Below are 19,174 nucleotides of genomic sequence, written 5' to 3' on the forward strand. Positions count from 1 at the left end.
TTTCTATGTGGTGAGCCTTACATTTGGTGGTGGTTATGGTCTAGCACCCACAGAAGGAGAGAGCAACTGTACATTAACTAAACTCCTGTATCACTCACTACACAAGGGCATCCTGTTAGGATACAGATCTGGCTAAGAGACTCAAGTGCAAACTTCCCTCTTCCTAAGGGAATGTTGGTACCACAAGAGCCTCCCTTTGCAGACAGATGTTAAGGACAGCAAAGGTGCAGCTTGCTGGTGCCGGCAAGGCCAGTTTAAGAGGTTCCAGCATCAGCATCTTCCTGCTTCTCCCTCCCTTTTTGCCCAAGGATTACAGCTCTCTCAGCTGTATGGATTCAGCTGTTTGCGTGGGCACACTTCAAACTCTTTCAGTGAAATAGTCTACTGTAAACGCAAAAACACCCTCTCTTGGGGTTTCCTTTTTTTTTTTTTTTTTTAAGGAAGGCTGAAGGAAAGGCTGGAAGGGAAGAGTAGGAGCCTGCCTTTTTCCACCAGAGTATTCCACAACGCTATTTGTACAACCATATTCTGAAATAGATGAGGAAATAAAAATCTTTGAGGTAGGAGCGGTGTTAAGATGAAATGGGGGTAGTGGGGAGGAATGATGCAAGCAGCTGGGGCTGGAACCTCAAACTGGCTCTGCTTCTGTAGGATTCATAATGGGGAACTACACATGAAGCCCATATTTACTTCAGCATCTTTAGTCAGGAAAGGATTCCAGACACACACTCGCTAAAGGTCTAAAACACCCAAAACGCAGCCTTAAGTCAGACACCAAAGCTTCAAAGAGAGGCAGCAATTCACATCATGCTCAGCTTCCCATATCCTGCTTATTAGTTTTAACTGTCACCACACACAGCTCGTGGGCCTCAGCTTGCACTTTTGGAGAAAAGCCCAACTACGTACACAGGCCCAAGAGGGAGCAGAGGCACCCAGCCTCCGAGATCTGAATCAGGTGCCCTGGTACAGCACAGTAATTTTTGGGTATAATGCTTCTGGAGTCCAAAGAAGATGGTCCCCTAAACTTGCCTAGCATCACCATACACAGACCCCCTCATTTATTTCATTCTATTTTGCTTGCACCTAGCCAAGGAAGATGAGGATAGGGAGCAGCTAGAGGAAGCATAAGAAAATGCTGTATCTGCTGCTCTGTTTTGCCACTTCCCATCAGCTCATCTGAGGCCCCCCGCAGAGTCACTTTTTTGGGGGAAAGGTGCCACCCTGTGCAGCGTTTCTGCTGGTGAGAACAGCTTTGTGTGGATTAGAGAGGTACTGCTGGGCAAAGTACATCTTTTTTGATTAAATATTTCTAAGGAACGTTCCCACCGTTTAGCAGAATTTGTTTATATCTCAGCATTTCAGCCCAAGTTCAACCTGTGCTCTTTTTAAGAGGATTTTGTTTGAATGCAATATGTAAGTCAGGAGTCTTGAGCTCCATTCCATTTTCTACTCTGACTTTGATGTGTGCCTTAGGGCAACACGTTTACCCTCTCTGTGTCAGCTTCCCCCATCTGCAAATTAGAGATTTTCATAATTATCTTAATAATCCGTTAAGCCCATTGAGATTTCTGAATAAGCAGTACAATGTACAAAGGTTAATATTATTTTCAAAAGCCAAAGCAACTCTCCTTATGTCATTTTTGCAAAATACTGCATCTGATGTTCGAAAAAATCTATCTGCCAAGTAGATGTTACTGCAGTAAATGTTCAGCACATGTTTGCTTCTACTGACGCACACTATTAGAAAAATTGCTTGAGACAAATTGAGATATTATAGAACAACCCTATTATGAAGCTAGACCACAAAAAAGCTTTTTTTAATTTAAACTAGATCATCAATAGAACAGGGAAGAGATGGATGAGAATGGGAAAGTTGGTTGTAATTATTTCTCTGAAGATCTGGAACATTATCTGACAGGATTTTAATTCTTGAGTCTCTATCAAAAGACTGGCAGTACTCCAAGGTCTTCAAGATATTTTGGTCCTTAAGAGTAGCAGGAGGGTAACAGTTTGAGCAAAAGGCCTTCGCTTGCTATTACTTGCTAGTCTTGTGCCATGCTGCCTTCAACTCCTTTCCCTAGAATATTCCAGTCAATTCAGATTTCACAAGAGAACACAAATTTATGCCCCAAAAACGTAAACTACTCTATACAATTATCGCAAATGTACTTCAAAAAGACAGATATTAAGGTGTAGACAAAGTACCTCAAATAGGTACAGCCTCAAACTCAGACAAGGTGGGTGGCTGAACATGTGAAAATCTTGATGAAACAAACTCTCCAGAGGAGAAGAACTATGGGTAAATAATTTCATTGCCAAAAACATTGCTTCAGAAGATTAAAAAAGGTTCAAGATACTCCCAAAAGACCAAAAAAAAAAAAAAACCACCCCGAAAGCCCAACCAACCCCCAACCCTTATAGAAAATAATAAATAAGGCAGCCTTAAATTTACTGCCAACTAATTCTACAACAGTAAAGTTAAATGAGGATATGCGTCAAAATTAAAAGTTAGTATCTGAAATGTTTTAACCACAACTATTCCAAGAGAAAAATAAGGAAGTGCAAAGTGAAAATAAAACTCCAGAATAGTGGAGGTTTGAACTCCCCTACTTCAGGCAATGTATTCCTTGACAGAGAAATCTTCGTAGTTGAATTCAAGTAAAAACTAGTTAAATATTTCAGCAGGCAGTATAAATCACCCTACCTTGACTAAACAAGCATTAAAATGTTTTAATTTGCTAGCTGCTGAGTTATACCAATGTAAGCTATCAGTGAATGTAACCTGACTGGTAACTGAAAGCAGCTATCAAATATTAAAAAAAAAAAAAAAAAAATTTAAAAATAACCAACCAAAAAATCATAGAAAACCCTTCAAATAAACCCACTGGGGTAATTCACAAAACTTTATCTTCTTCAAGGCCAACTAAGCACTAAATACAAATTCAAACATACCAGGTGATCCAGAAGAATGCTGCCAGGAAAATCAGTTCAAGAGGCATAATTCAGAAATACCTCTGAAAACTGATGAATCTGTTTTTTAATTCTCCATTATCAGGAAATTTTACACTTCAATAAGCTCAAGAAATTTCTGCAACTATATAATTTAGTAACTTGGTAAGTTAATTGAAAAAGCACTTTTAACTAGGTTTATCAAAAATCCAGTTCCATCTGTGTCATTGTCAAGAACAGCACTGCACTGCTCCCCAGAAAGAAAACACCCAACAAAAAGAAACTTTGATTCACTAAGAAAAAAGTTCTCTCTTTTTTTTTTCCCCCTGTTATGAAGGATTCCTAAACGTAACTGTGAAAGATTCTTTTTCTTTTGGGCTCATGTTTTTTTTGGTCACTTCTCATCCTGTTCACTAAGGACCAACACAAAAGCCTGTCTTGCACCAGGTTATTAACACCATCATTTCAGAAAAGAAATTAATCTGTACAGTTCTCATCTTTTATCTTGAGTCAGGGCAGTGGTACGTAACAGTTACCGTGTGATGCAAAGCTGATGAAAAAATTCGGGTGCGGTTTGTGATCTGTTCCCATCGATTTCCACTTCCACAATTACGTTGCATGACTATAGTCATGCAGCCATCCGTGCTAAGATCCAGGGTGCTGGGTAATCCCAACAATTTTTACACAGAAGCAGTCAAGGGCCATGCTGTCAGATCACCTGGACACCTCCTCAGCACCACCCTCCTTTTCACAGTAAAGTGGTAGAGCTCATGAGCTCATGTCATCTCCTACATCCAGTGCTCACCCTCTCAGACAGGAAAAGTTTTGTGATCTTTCACCAAGGCAAGAGCCTGACAGAAGGCCTGCAAAGTCAACCAGACCGAACATTTTTGAATTGATGAAGTGAAGACTTTTTGCCAAGGTGCAAAGTCACAACTTGACTGGACAAAATTGTTGACTAAGTATCTCTTGTGACGTTTGTAAATTCCCTGGCACAGTTCAGCCCTACACCTGGTTCTCTAAAAGCTATCAGATCCCTCGATACGTGCGTGAAAGCTCAAGTAAAGAAAATAGAGTGGAAAATTCTTGTGAACTCAGGCAGTATATGGTGGACTACCCCTATGGACCTTACACTTTGGGGAGTGAGAGGAGGAACCAGAAAAAAATAGGAAAAAGAAAAGAGGCCACTAGTATTCAGCTAATGAGCTAACTTCGTTATCGGAGTCAGAGGGAATCAGAATGTTGGCAGATAACACCCTGATGTAAAAAGAAAGTGTTACACCCCAAAAACCTATTAGGGAATACATCCCAGTTTCTATGTGCAACAAGATATTGCATCATTTTGTGTATCCGGTTATTTTAGTCGGTCCAATAATAATCCAATTAACTGTACCGTGTTGTGTAAGATTTAAGCACCACCAACTTTCTAATCATACTGCTAAAGGTCATGCCTACTTTGTTATGTATTTTCAGGGCAAAGTGCTACATGAATAAAACGCTATTCTTAAACAAAGTTATGATAGGATCATTCTAGAAACTCCTAAACAATTTCTGACATCATGAATGCTGGCTGTCATGACAATCAGTTTAAGTATTTTTGCCAGTTTCTCAGATACAGGCTTTTTTTTATTTTATTTTAAATGCATCTTGCTACCATTGTAGAATATGATTTTTTTTTTATTAAAATAATTTATAGAATTACTTAAGCAAGATTTAACAAAACAATTTTTTCTTTCCAGTTCTATTTGCCTGAATTTTATGAATGCCAGTATTTTCCTAAGAAATATACACTACTGAAAAGATTATACACTTCAAGCAGTACAGGTATACACAGATTACAGACTGAAATTAGTCTTTGAATCTAATGCTATAGTTTTACCATGAAGCTTTTCCTTCAGCAAAAAACATGAAGGGTGAAGTTTTAACCTCATTAAAAGTGAAGGCAAAGCTTCCATGGACTGTAATAAGACTGGGATTTCACCCAAGGTGTTAAACTGTGGTTTGGGAAAGCGAATAAAAATACATCCATTATTGTAACAAGTACTTACCTGCTAGCCAGACTGAGCAATTCATGTCTATCGGCTACTGCAGATTTCTTTTCCAGTTCCCACAACATCACATTGATCAGGTATGAATTCTTAATTACAATGGGCACTTCTTCAAACATGTTTTCATAAGCAATATTTGCTTTTTTCAAGCTGTGAAAAAAGTTTAAATATTTATTAATATAGCCAGTAAATTTCTTGTTCTTTGTACTGAAACGTTGCTCCAACAACAACTGGCAATTTTTTAAAAACTCTTGATTTTCGTAGTTCCCCAATCAAACAAGAGTCACATTTTGGTAAGAGAGCATTTGCATGGCAAAATTTCACATTTACAAAGACCAGGAAAAGCTGCTCTAGGAAAAACTCTGAGAAGTCAAACAGCCGCTTTGCTTGCTAATACATTACTTACATGAAAAAGCCTCCAGCAAAAGTCTGTACGGACAGGATTAACTCTGCCCCTTCCAAAATACTTTACTGATTTCCCTGACATCAAGGTTTCTTAAATAGAAGTGAAAAGTTAGTTACCACATGACACTGAAATACCTTTAAAATCCTAACTACTACCATGAAAAGAGAAATTTACTCAGTAAATGAATAATTAAAATTTTTACTGGCCAAAAATGATATTGATATTCTGATATCAATACTGTGGATATTAAAATAGATTCAGTGTATATTTTTTTACAATAGACATATAGAAAGTATTGTCATTGCTTTATAATAAAGCAGACAGTAATACCTTTTTGTCTCACTCACTCTCCTTTTTTTTTTAAGCAGAGAAGTGTTTGTTTGTCATGGAAATGTTATGTTTAGGCACCAAGCAATGCAATGATTACGTTTTTTTCCTCAAGGAAGAAATTTTAACAAGTGCTTGTGCTTTTGTCATTGAACACCAAGCTGTCTCAGAAAAATGATGACAGCTAAGGCCTACATCTATTACAAGCAACTAATCTTTTGAAACAGAGTAATTATCCTACTTTATTCCAGAAAGTTGTGTGCACAAGAGGGAGTTAATTTAGAATAAATACAGAACAACTATTCCAGAATACCTGATCAACTTTCCTTATGGAAAAAAACCCTTTAAGACAGACCAGCTATTTCCCCCTCTCCATTTCTTGCTATATTATGGGCTCTGTCCGCTGACATGACTATCTTCACCACGGTCCTCACAGCCAGCTTGCTGACCATCTCCAGAATCTGTTCAGAGTTTCACCACTTCAGCCCTTAATTTAGATGCCTGAAGACAGACTTCCGTGCCTTCTCAGCCCACTGTATCAGTGCACATCTATCACTGCCCATGTATCTCCACTGTCCCCAGCACACACTATGACATGAGATTTTAAAATATAGTATTTCATCATTCCATGTACCCTTTTGTTTCCCAAGTAATCCAGCAAAACCTATGAGAAAACACTATTTTAAGTTACTTACGCTTCTGGAGAGAAGTCTTTTTCTTTGCAAACTTCCATCAGTTTGGGAGTCAGCCTATATGCCTTTAGTGACAAAGATCCTTGGGCAGTCTTAATGGGATCTATAGTTAAAAATTGAAGAAGCGTATTGTTACTGACTCCACTTTGCCTTTTTTTTTTTTTTAAAGATCTGAATGACATAAACAGAAGGAAAATAAATAAGTAGCCTTATTTAAAAAAAACTTAAGATAACCAACACAGAAAAGACACTACAGAGGAAGTAAACCTGTTCTACTGAAATGTGAAGTACATCCAGCTATATACAGTGAAGCTGATTAATAAACTTTACTTGGAGAACATGAGGGGATCTAGACCCATTCTACTCACAACATTATTTCTCCATTAAAAGTCTAATTCACATTTTCTTCTCCTTCATATGAGCTATCCACAAAATTTATGTAAGAGCCAGCTCATTTAAATAAAGACTTTTCCCTCCAGTCATTATGCAGTTAAATTAAAATATTCATTAAACTACATTTTATTAAAAAAAAAAAAATGTAATTTCAGAGTAGCAACAAACTAATTCAGATCAAGTTGCCCTGCTGCTTCGTGCATAGCAATGTAACTGGTATACAAAAAGATCAGTTTTGACTTGACACACTACCGAATTTAGGTGGAAATTTTCTAAACAAACTGTTACATTCCTAGGACAAAGAAGCTTAACACTTGCAGCATGATAACGGCTGAAGCATGCCAACATGAGAATAAAAGCTGTGTTAACATTCATGTTGTCTGAAACTTAATACAGTAAAACTTTTAGCAATCGGTGATAAAATGAAAACCAAAATAGACTGAAACAAGTGGAAAATTCATCAAGGTCTGATGATGCAATGTTTCCAGCCAATATAAGTATACTTTAACAACTTGTTCTTTACTGTAATCCAATTGTTAACATACTGAAACAATTTTGGGGCAGCTCATAAGATTGATCGTATTCATTAGTATTTTTTCTGACAGATACTCAGGACGTTACATTTACTTCTCAGCTGGAAACTATATGCAAGTCTGCCAGATATGGCAAACTGTGAGTGTTTGGGGAGGGGGAGGCTATAAAGCTGTTAAATTGCCTACGGTTCTGATACAGCACAGAACATCTGGTCTGGAGAGCTTGAGGAAACACCATTAAATAGGCAGAAAAGAAAAAAATCTTTGTGCTAAGAAACAGTCCAGGTTTTGTATGCTTCTGTCAGAGGTATAAAAAAAACTTGGCAATTTGTGCGATGATTGGTCAGTCACGTACAGAGCCAGACACGCTAGCAAGCGGGGTTTGTTAGACATCTGGTCAGGTTCCACCACCCCTTCAACGAGGGAGGGGAGATGAAGGAATAAAAATGAAGCAGCTACTCCAGCATTCCAAAACGTACACATCAGGGCTCTGATAGCAAGAAAAATAAACAGAAAGAAGGAAACCCTGTCTAGACTTAGCTGCTGCTGAGGCTGCCGTAGACACAGGGTTGGTTGGTATTTACTCGAAAAGGCCTGCCAGGCTACTCTTACAGGCAAAAGACAGAATACAAAAATAGTAGTAATAATATTAAGAGGGGAAAAGAATAATAAAGGAAACCTCGTACTAACCGTAAATGAGAACTACAGACTCCTCAATTGCATGCTGGTAACTGAACTGGGAGTCCAGGAGGGCACGAGTGACAAAAGAGCCATAGTAGGTGGACTGGTACCAGCCAACGTGAAGATGGTCGATGTTTACGTGGCGAAGGCTCCGCATCATTTCCATCTGGTATTGAACTAGATTGAACAGAAGTACGTTTCGGTTAAAAAAGTAAACTCACACAATCTGTACTATTTCAAGAGAGACCTTGGTATAAAACGAGGAAATTGTATTTCATCTTCATTTTTGCAACTGCATAAAAGTTTGTTCATTCACTGCTGGCCTGTCTTCATTAAAACCTAGAGCTTCCTCGGAGAATGAGATTAAGACTAGTCTGGGTAAGCAGGCTTTTGCCTGTTAATTTGCTGAATTTATTTAATTGCTGAAGAGATCAACAAACTGTTACATGTCATTTACAGTGTGTATTACCTTGCTTATTTTTTTTAAAAATAGGATATAGGTTTCATCAAGCAATAACATTTTACCATTTAGTAGCAATGAAATACTGTAATTTAAATGAAAATACTGTCAGGCATTAGGCAACTATTAGAAAATTCAAAAGGGGAATTATTTAATGAGTGTATTAACTAGAAAACAACCTATTTATGCCTTTTCCACAACATAAAACTACACTTTCAGTCCTAGAGTCTGAGGGATCAGCTATAGCTGTCAGTTTTGAGTGCATTTATCTTCAAATTCGCTACACTGTTTCTTCTTTTTAGGTATACATAAATGCCTATGTATGCTTCTATTATACAATATACACACACCTATTTATACACAGGAAGTAACCTTAGACAGTAAAACATTTTTTCCCCATTCTTTTAGCAACAGCTGTAATGTCTCATTGCACCAACAAATAAATTCTGTTTCTATTAAATGCCTCATTCAAGCAGATTGTCTTGATGGAACAGAATTGTATTCAGGAATGTTTAACATAATCCCATCGAGCAGATCAACACACCTTACCACTTCGACCTTTTAGACAGACAGACACTGTGACTGCTGGTTAAATTTACAGGAACAGACTTCAGTGTGATTATCAGATTAAACAGCTCTCACAGACAACTGATAGGGAAGCAAATGCAACCATACTACACCATCCTTATGTTTTGTCTGCAGCTGCAAAATTTACAAAAGATAAAAAGCAACCTCCTTCTATTCCTTTATTTTTGTTAAACTTTTCAAGGCTTTGCCTTGCACAGATGAAAATATGATATTCATTATAAAGGAAAGCAACATAAATTAATCAGAGAACAGAATGTGCTACATTTTCAGACCCCACTCCATATCCTCAAGAGGAGGGAAAAAAACCCTACCATATTCTTTAAAGATACTAGGAGACATTTTTCAAGATTGAACAAATATTTTTCCAACTTATCACCCTTACAACACCAACTGCATTCTGCAGTCTGCTGGCCCTTTTCATTAAACTGACGTATCTTACTAATTGCATTTTTAAAGTAATCAACATACACTTGTATAAGCCCTTGCAGTCTTCCTCCATCAGCATATGTTGGTGCTTGCATTCTACTTCACGATATCTTAGTATACATTACTTAAAATCTGTGTTTCATCCATGATAGTACAGTACCTCACAACTAATACAGCAAAACCATCCAGGCTATAGTCTGAAATCCCATCCTACACTGCAAGCAGAGAAAAGATCTGCACCACTTGGCTGTCTCCAAACCAAGGCGAATTGGAAGATGCCACTACACGCTCCAGGGCAGACAGCTAACTAAAATTGATCAAACAACTACTTCAAAGACAGTTTGAAAATCTTTTCCCTTGCCAGATCAAAACAAATTTTAATCCCACTTTCATTGCTCAATTCCTGAATTACTAGCTAGTTTCAAGTATGCTTTAGCAGGTAGCATCTCAACATTTCTCACAAAAGCAAAGCCCAGATCTAGCTTGTCAAAGAACTTCGGTCCTCAAACTTACAGTTTTGTTGTTTTTTTGGCGGAAGGGATGACACTAGCTTTCTAGAATTTAAAATTAAAACAAAGAATACAGATCTCCCCCAGACCAAACTAAAAGACTCCTGCTGTGACCACACTTTTGAATTGAAAAAGCACATGAGCCACTTATTAAATGTAGCTAAAATAAATTATTTCAGCTAAAAGAAGCTTTTCAAAGATATGTGTGTGTGGAAAGCAAGAAAGACTCGCTTTTGACATGATGTGCTCCAACATGCTAAAACATGAAATTGTGGTTAGATTCATTCTAGCCAAATGAAGTCATGAAAAGGAAAATGTCGAAAGGGATCTTCAAAAGCAGCTGAAAGAGATAAAACATCTTTTCAGACTGAAGTTAACTGAATTTTTGGATAGCTGAGGTAGACTGCTCCTTGCAGTGGCAATTCTCCTGTAATTGAGGACACTGCCAAAGTAGAGGTGGTCATGCAATGATGGGAAGATATATATTCCTATGAAATCATGTGGCTGACCCATTTAGATCACGTCTTCCTTAAGAGGTGTAATGTTAAGGAGAGTGAATGCCCTAAGAAGACATCTAGATCTTTACAAACCTGCATAAAGATATATCATGCCCTTAAAAGTGTTCTTCTGAGAGATAATGGGTAACCAAGTTCCAGGACAGCTTATTTTCTTATAAACACAGTGTAACCAGCAATATGTTAACTGAACACAAGTGTAAGCAATGTTGTCTAGAAGAAAAAGGACTCACTGAAAACCATCCAGATTTCAAGTCAGCAATTCCTTCTCTCAGGACTGTTAGCAGTTAGATGATAATGAAGGCAACAGCACAAAGATCTCAAAGAACCAATAACGAACGCATCAATAGCTAACATCTCTGCCTTGGGAAAACAACTGCAGAAATTAAAACAATGATGCAGTCCCCACCAGGGAGAAACGGAAACCCTTTTAACCAAATGTACATATTTTATAAGATGTATTAGTAGCTAGATAGCTCCAACAAGCTGCCCACTTGCACAAATGGATTACAGCCCCCAAGCTGATTTTGTTGATATCATTACCACCTTTTCTTTACATCTTCTGCCCAGTCTACAAAACATCACCTTTTTACCTAGAAGTTTAGCACAAACTAGGCGAAAGCTCTCTCCTTCTACCCAGTCCTCAGTCTGGTAGGACTTGGGACAGTCATGCACTTCTTCTAACGAAGAATTCACCATTTCAAATCATAACCTCTCCTAAGCCATGGCGCAAAGGTGCCACTAAGTCTGATGGTGCCCAGAGCTGAAGTGAGAAAGGAAAAGAGCAGCAAACACCCAGGCCAGGATGTTTCCCCATCTCCCCCACATTTAAACTGTGTATCTATTTTTTTAAACACATTTTTTCACAAATGTCCTTATGATGAGTAAAGCCAACAGTCATGTTTGTACTTCCCAGCATGCTTCTTGCACTGAGAATGCACAGCTTCTACCTCCTGAGCCACCACACACCTCCTAAGCAACACTCTGGTGTGGGCTTCCTTTGAACAGAAGATTCTCTCTCTTGTTATTATTTTTCAAAAAGCCTTCCTCCAAAAGGGCAAGTTTTCTGTTCGTTTGCAAACAGACTGCGGGAGGGAGCATAGACTGTAGAGGGGTAGGAATTAATGCAGCCAGAAAGTGTCATAACTTGACCAAAGAAGATAAAAATGCAAAAACTATATAGTATGGGTAGCTCGCTTGAATATGACTGACTTCTGTCAATTTGCACTAACAAAATCCCTTGACTGGAAATAGTAACCTCTATTACAATAGTTTGGTGGGTATTCTCCCCACCCTCCCCCCTGCCCCGAATGCAACCGTGTTTTAACAAACTTGCTAAAGATTAAAGAAAATACTAAAGTAAACACTTTTTCCTTTTCTAAAAGGTACTGGCAACAATAGAAATTTTATCTGGGCTTTAACACATAGAAGGCATATACCCTACCTTACCAATAAGAAAATAACATACCCAAAATTACTTAATAAATCAGAGACAAGGCCAGAAGCAGATGACCCGTTCCAACAATGGGACAACCCAGCCACATCCTCTAAACACCTTAAAATATCCTTGGTCAATGACTTCACTATTTGAAAATCTCATTTAAGAATAGGTCAAACCAGATGAGGCACTGAATAAAGGAAAAAAGGTCCATGTGACAATTTTGAAATGCAAACAGATCTAAGACACCAGACTTCACAAACAACTGGCAAATTCACATCCTTCTTGAAATAGCAGCTTATTTCTAAAATGCTTCCAAAACAAGTGTTCGTGTAGTGACCTGATACACAACGCAAGCTTATTATCACTAAAACGGTATTATTTTTATTTCTTCATAAACAATTCATTAAAATCCAGTTCTCAGGAGGTCATGTATCAATGCACGTGTTGCCGAAATTTAGCCCTTAAATAGCTATCATTGCCATCAGAAGAGATGCATTTCAACTTGGCCACATTCAGACTGCTGGTAAATATTATGACATGCGAAACTCTGATCAAAGATGGCCTGAAGGCAATACATTTGATGGCACCTCAGACGCTCAAGGCCTTAATTTCCAAAACATATTTTAAGCTGATACGCCTTCAAAAATCTGGTCTTAAGAGCAGCAACTCATGTGTCTCCTAATAAGCCAAGCCCCACGAAAGTGGAAAAACTCTGTACCCCATATCATGTGCTGTAGATTGGTTTTATGTTGCTGCTCACCCACCTCACAGCAGCATACACTGGGCACAGGCAGCACTACCACAGGAGGTTAACAACTGACTCTACACCATGAACCACTAACACCTGGATAGCCTTCAGTCTGCATTTCACAGCTTTGTCCCTAAACTACGGGCTCAAACAACAGAAGTTAAACACGTCTTCATGAGGGCAGCTCACCTATTTAAGAACAAGGTAGACCTTTACTGCTCCCTCACACACAACAGCCTCCTCAAGAAGGCTCTCTGGAGTATCTCGGGATGAATATTGTTTCCTCATAAAATTTTGGGCATGCAGAAGACAGATGAACTAAAACTTACGGTTGTCACTTCAGGACTGGGCATAGTTTCCAAGGGACACAAAAGTCTATCAGAGGAAAGAGCACCCAGCCTCTATGTTAAAACATCTCTGAATTTAACTGGCAACGTGAATATGGCAAATTTTGGTTACTCTGATCAAACTACATTGAAAAACAGCTAAAATATTCCTTTTATAGCACCAATACTAATGTGGATAGTATTTTTAAGGCAATAATTTGTCTCTTCTGAAGTGCTACCATGTGGTAGCATGCGTACTGAACAAGTGCTATACACTACACGATACTTTTTAGCAGCACAAAAAATTCTGTTTTTTCTGTACATACTAAGCTTTGCCAAACCAAATGTACGCTTCAGACAGTATAGTATCTTCAATGACTAAAACAAGTTCGCAGATGCTAGTTCAAGGAACCAGAGTGTGCATTCGAGAAGAAGGAAAATTCATTTAATTTAATTAAGCACAGAGAACTATGGAGGCAACGGATTAATTCATTTCCCTCCACACACAATCTCAATTATTTATCTAAAACCTATGAATAAAAATGACTGCATCTATCGATAACAACTGCAGTTGTGTAGATACAAATATAATTAGTACCACAACCAAGCTATTCTGGTTTAAAAAATACAAATAATGGGCAAAGCGAAACAAAAATTCACAGTTAATTCCAACAAAGACAATGTTTTACCTGGAAAAGCCTTTAGATACTGCTGAAATATATTTTTTAAGTGTGTGACATATATGCATGTATGTATTTGCAGATTTTTATCTAGATCCAGTCCCCCGACACTTCTCCCAAGACAAATGCACAAGCTCAGTAACTCAACAATTCCCCTATTCAGGGAGAAAAAAAAAAAAAAAAAGTAAAGTAAATATTGCTTTCCTCAATAGCATTCATTTCCTCCTCTGAAATATCAAGTTAGGGTTACAAAACAGTACTGTATTTTATGCACTTTTTTCTATACTGGGCTAAAAGCACCTGATCTCCTCTAAACTTGGAAGCTAAGGAGACCAGGGCCAGTGAGTAGTTGGATGGGAAAAAAAATCACCTGAAAACAGGCAAAAGTCCGAGAGTCATAGTCAATCATAAGACCACAAAACAGGTCAAAAGACTTAATTCAACTCCGTTTTAATTCAAGGACACAAAAAAGGACAGACCATATTTGTCCACAGTAATTAAATTTTTATTAAGGAATTGTTATATTTTAATAAGTTCGCAACTGTGGAATCATCTGAAAGACTTTGTTACAAACCTGCATTTTCTTCATAGACTGTGGGATACACTGCAAGCACATCTGTAGCAATCACCTCCATCTATACCACTGATGTTACTGCTTTAGTAAGAGCAAATCCAAACATCTTCTGTGAGTAAATGCTCATTACGGCAATTGAGGCTTTGCTCATGTCTTAATGCTTTCTAAAGCAATAAAATCTTTCATTTTATGAGAAAGGGGAGAAACAGAAGAGGTAAAACTTTAAAGTAACTATTCATTGTGCATGCTCAGTGAACTCACTCATTTTTAATCACGACCACAATTCACTGTTAGTTTTACCACAGCACTGTGTGATATTGATTGTGCTCTACAGAACAGGTATGGGGCACTTGGAGGAGGTATCACAACCAGTAGGTGCACAGTGAAAAGTTACAGCAACATAAAAAAAACAAAACATGTTTGAAGTGCTTCTGTCTGGAGATACTTACCCAAGATGTTAAGCAGGTACCTCCAGACTGTAATTATCAGTTTAGAGAGCTGTTGCCCACGCAGAGTCTCCACCAGAGCTGATGACTAGCTCTGGCAGCAGCGGTAGCTACTCTGGAGTGTGGGACACCACACCAAAGCAGGCAGTAACTGCCCATCACTACTTTGCTACTTTACAGAGGTGGCTCCAAGACATGGGCCAGCAAAAGGACCTACCTCCTACCAAAGCACAGCAAGGTAGGAAAGGGTAGCTCTGTCACTGGTGGGAATAAAGGAGGATGAGGATGAGTTTCCAGAGAAAAATGAGTAAAACAAGGGAATGAGGAGCACAGAGATGTGCGTGACAGGACCAGGGGAAAGCGGCAAATGGAAGCACACCACTTCCTGCACATGTGCTGGCACTCACCCAGTGTTTTCTGACAGCAAGTCTGGGGCTCTGGTCTAAGCACATAACCACCAAATTAGGAGGCAGTCAAACCAATCAAGCCATCATATCATTTCATTAACACAAGCAAACACTCAGATAAGCCTTTGGACAAACTAAATAAATCTCACGGACCACACGATTCTCTATACAACTCAAGGTAATGGAAACTTGTGCTGTTTTTAAATAAACACATCAAGCCTCAAGAATAGGCTAAAGAAGATGGGCAGGACTGTCAAGATAATTTGCAACACTATCTTCTAAATTAGGCAACGTTATTCCAAAGAATAAAAGCATTATCATACTATCTTCCAGAAATATTAAAACACTTGAGTCTTCTAAAAGGATTTTTTTAACTCAGAAATCCACTTTAGCATCATGACATTAAAGTTGAAAAGAAGCAATATAATTTCATGATTTTGCGGACAATGATCTTTAAGAAACAACTGCCAGAAGGAAACGTGACATATTTTGAAGGTTTTCTGCCATATATTTGGACTAGTTTTCTTGCCATTTATATGGAAAGCTCCATCTTCACAGTATCTTAGAAACTCTCACCACTTAATCCTCAATCTTCTCCTATACAGCAGGTAAACATTCATATGTAGCCATCCAGTTGGCCTACTATGCTACTATTTTTATGTTGACTAAAGATGGATTTGACAGAAGATTAAAATCTTTATCAAGAAAAAGAGTTTCAGTCAGCCAACATTGTCGTGACAGCAGTAAATTACACTACTAAAAATGCCATCTGGGCAACTTAACTCTTGCTTGCCTTATAAAAGGATGAGATGCTCTCTCGTTTCCTAATAAACATCAAATGCCTAATGAAAGCATCAAGTGTTTTCTCTCAGGAAGGCATATCCATGAACTTCAGCACCCTGAAGACTTTACTTATACAATTTTCGTCCAATAAGTATCATTCTAGCCATTAAAATGCAAAGTAGGATTAGAGGCATGAAAAGGAATCAGCACCATCAAAAAAAACCTGTCTGTTAGAGTAACTTCACATTTGACTAAGCACATCCTTTAAAAAGACAATTTTTTAAAAGTTTAGTGAAATTTCCTTAAATTTCTTTACTGGTCATTGATTTTTTTTTTTTATTGTTTACTCTAGTGAGGCTAAATTAACATGTAAAAGCTCCTTCTTTACAAAACATTAAAAACGTATCTACCTTTGTGCTACAATCTACAAAGCAATTAAGCACACAGTAACACAACAGTGTGCGGTGAAAATCAAATTTCTTTCCTAAATGAATGGCAAACAGATTAATGTACTTTTACGAATTTTTATATTACATAAATTATCAAAACTGTTATTAAACTATCTGGGAAATATTTGGAGATGTTTAAAGATTAATGAATTACATGGTCATTTTTACTTTTTTTATTTAACACATTTTCATATTCAAAAATCTGAAAGCAAAATGGAGAGAGACACTGAAATGGAAACAACTTAGCCACCGCTGCACTTTGAAATTCAGTAATGTCACAGAGCACGCATCACAAGAAAGTCAGTCTCCTTTGGTCAATAACTTTTCAGTAAGTGAAGAAAAACAATAATGATTCTATATAAAGGGTTTGGAGGAGGCTTTTAAATCCTTCACCGCCCCTTGAGAAGCAGAGCAAGATTTTTCTTTTTTGTTAGGCTTCAAAGTTTGGGGATCTTGTACCACTCTTAGTTCACACTGCAAAAATTCAAAGGGCAGGGGGAGGAGGTGGGACATCTTAAACAGCTTACTTAAAGCCAAAACACCCATCCTGTCCTACTAGATACAATGAAGCAAGTGTTTTTCTGATACCTTAGCATTAAATATCCACATCTGTTTTGAAGAATCTCTCACACTGTTCTTAAGTTTCAAGCTGACAAAATGTGGTCTGAACACTGAGGCAGGCATAGCTCCCACACAACAGTTTTCCTGATCAGGAGTCATTAAAAGGAAAAATCATTGCTACAGACTGTTTCTTCAGTTGAAACCTGCACAAGCTATTTGTTTTCTGTGACCTCCACTAGCCTGTGGTGAAGCGATAACACAGTTGAACGTTTGGCAAGGAGAATCAGTCACGAAAAGTTCTATTTTTTTTGCAAAACAGAATAACAACATGGTAGGTATACCCCTATAAACATGTCTTTTGAATCAGAATTACACAAGTATCTAGCTTTCAAACATGTTGACTGCACTAGAAAAAAAAAGACAAGCATGTCTTCAGCCTCAGGCTTACAGCTCCTTCCATCAGGGAGCTATTTGTGCAGAGCACAATCTCCCCATGCACCAGGAAGGCTTGAAGAAGTTAACATCTACTGCTCCTTTAAATAAGAAAGGAGGACCCCACACAAGCCCGAAGATTCACAGTAGTTTTGCAAATACTACCAGTTTTATCTAGTCCTGGTGCTGATACTGATCAAACAGCACTAAAATGCCATATTAACCTTTTGCTTTTCAGTAAGACCAACACTTTATAAAACACCACCTGACATCTCTCTGTAGCACATCCTATCGAGCAGGAGACATTTATATGTCCATGACACAAAGAAAGACTGAGACATCCCATCCAGCTAGCTTAGAGAACAATGAGTAAACCATATGAACGCTCCAACAGAAGACAGCTTCATTTGGATCTCTGCTGCACTGCCACCTATTTGTACTCCTCAAGGCTGGCAGCCAAGTCCTCAAGCCATGAGTAACATAACTTTAACTCACACAATGTACAAGTAAGTCAGAATCCGAGCGAAATCTTTAAGTCCTACCCAGCAGATAGATGAGAAAACACCTCTCCATTACAAGATCCAGGGTCAGCCATTCGCTTTGCAGGCACTGACTTACAGATAAAATGACTCAAGTCCTCTTGCTTGCAAACCCTGCATTAATAAAAATCTTCACCCTTCTTTAGCCTGCAGACTGTAAGATCTGAGAGTGATGGATTCCCTGTTGGTTTAGTTCTCAAGCTACAGATCCAATCACTACACAGGAGACAAACACACGTTCAACATCACTTACATTGCTGGGCAACTCTTTAAGAGAGAAAAATCAACTTTTACTATCCTAGTGTTAGCACAAAAAATTCTTAACACGCAGGTTCCTGAAAGGATAACTAAGCAAATCCTCCATCTAAACATTTCCAGAGATGATATGAAAGGCTTGTGCTGCACATGTGGAGGCTATGGATCCACACTTAGCTGATGCCTAATGAGAACCAGAACTGTGTATTTGAAATAACTTTTTTTTTTAACATATTAATATATTCATAAAGGATATACATTACACTAGATTTTTATTGCAGAATGCTGTCTACCAAGAGCTGTTCTCAATTCTCTGCTAGGATAGTTCAGAGTTTGTGAAACAATATGAAGGAAACGTTGCAGGTGGTGTCAAGAGTAGAAAACACTGACTAACATTTTCTAGGGAGCTTGAAGAAAAATATTCAATTTTGGAGTACGAGTAGGACCAGTGGTTCAAACATTGTGAAAGAATTTGCCTGAAAGATTTCTGAATTATTGCAATTGACAGGACATTTTCCCATCTCATGAAAACCTACGTCTTTTTACTAAGTCCTGTGTGCCAATGGTCATGGCACAAACATTTTGAAAGCTGCTGGCTTCACCAAGGAACAACACATTGAATCAAATTCCGATAGAGGCAGTCCCCTCTTGCATGTGAAAACCAACCTCCTCCAATTCCTGAAGCCAAATAATATTATCTAAATGTCAACATGACAGACAATAGCATTAGCAGGGTACTGGAGATACAAAAAGTTATTTAGTGACTGTGGATGCCAGCGGGCAGCAAGAGCCTACAGTGATGAGAGACATGACATTCTGACCAGAATATCATCATCCAGAACTGATGGCATCCACATTTTCAGCACTTCTCATTCCATACAGCTAAGCACCAATGTTAGAAGAAAAACAATTTGTTAACAATTTTGGAGCTAATCAATTGAGGAAGTATGTTATGCTTCATTAGGTGAAAACTTGTTTTTATGCCAATTCCAACACAGAGATGTTT

General features: G+C 38.1%; 1 protein-coding gene across 1 annotated transcript in view; it reads right to left on the reverse strand.

The window, feature by feature from the left end:
• Positions 1-19,174, reverse strand: part of EIF3H (eukaryotic translation initiation factor 3, subunit H) — a 68,475-nt gene that overhangs the window by 8,859 nt on the left and 40,442 nt on the right. The window contains exons 4-6 of the mRNA XM_008949814.1: positions 8,039-8,206; positions 6,426-6,525; positions 4,998-5,147 (exon numbers count right to left, since the gene is read on the reverse strand). Of these exons, the coding sequence (XP_008948062.1) occupies positions 4,998-5,147; positions 6,426-6,525; positions 8,039-8,206 (418 nt within the window). The remainder of the gene's footprint in view (positions 1-4,997; positions 5,148-6,425; positions 6,526-8,038; positions 8,207-19,174) is intronic.

The sequence above is a fragment of the Merops nubicus genome, unplaced genomic scaffold (genome assembly GCF_000691845.1).
Source record: "Merops nubicus isolate BGI_N331 unplaced genomic scaffold, ASM69184v1 scaffold5261, whole genome shotgun sequence".
In the NCBI taxonomy this organism is placed as follows: domain Eukaryota; kingdom Metazoa; phylum Chordata; class Aves; order Coraciiformes; family Meropidae; genus Merops; species Merops nubicus.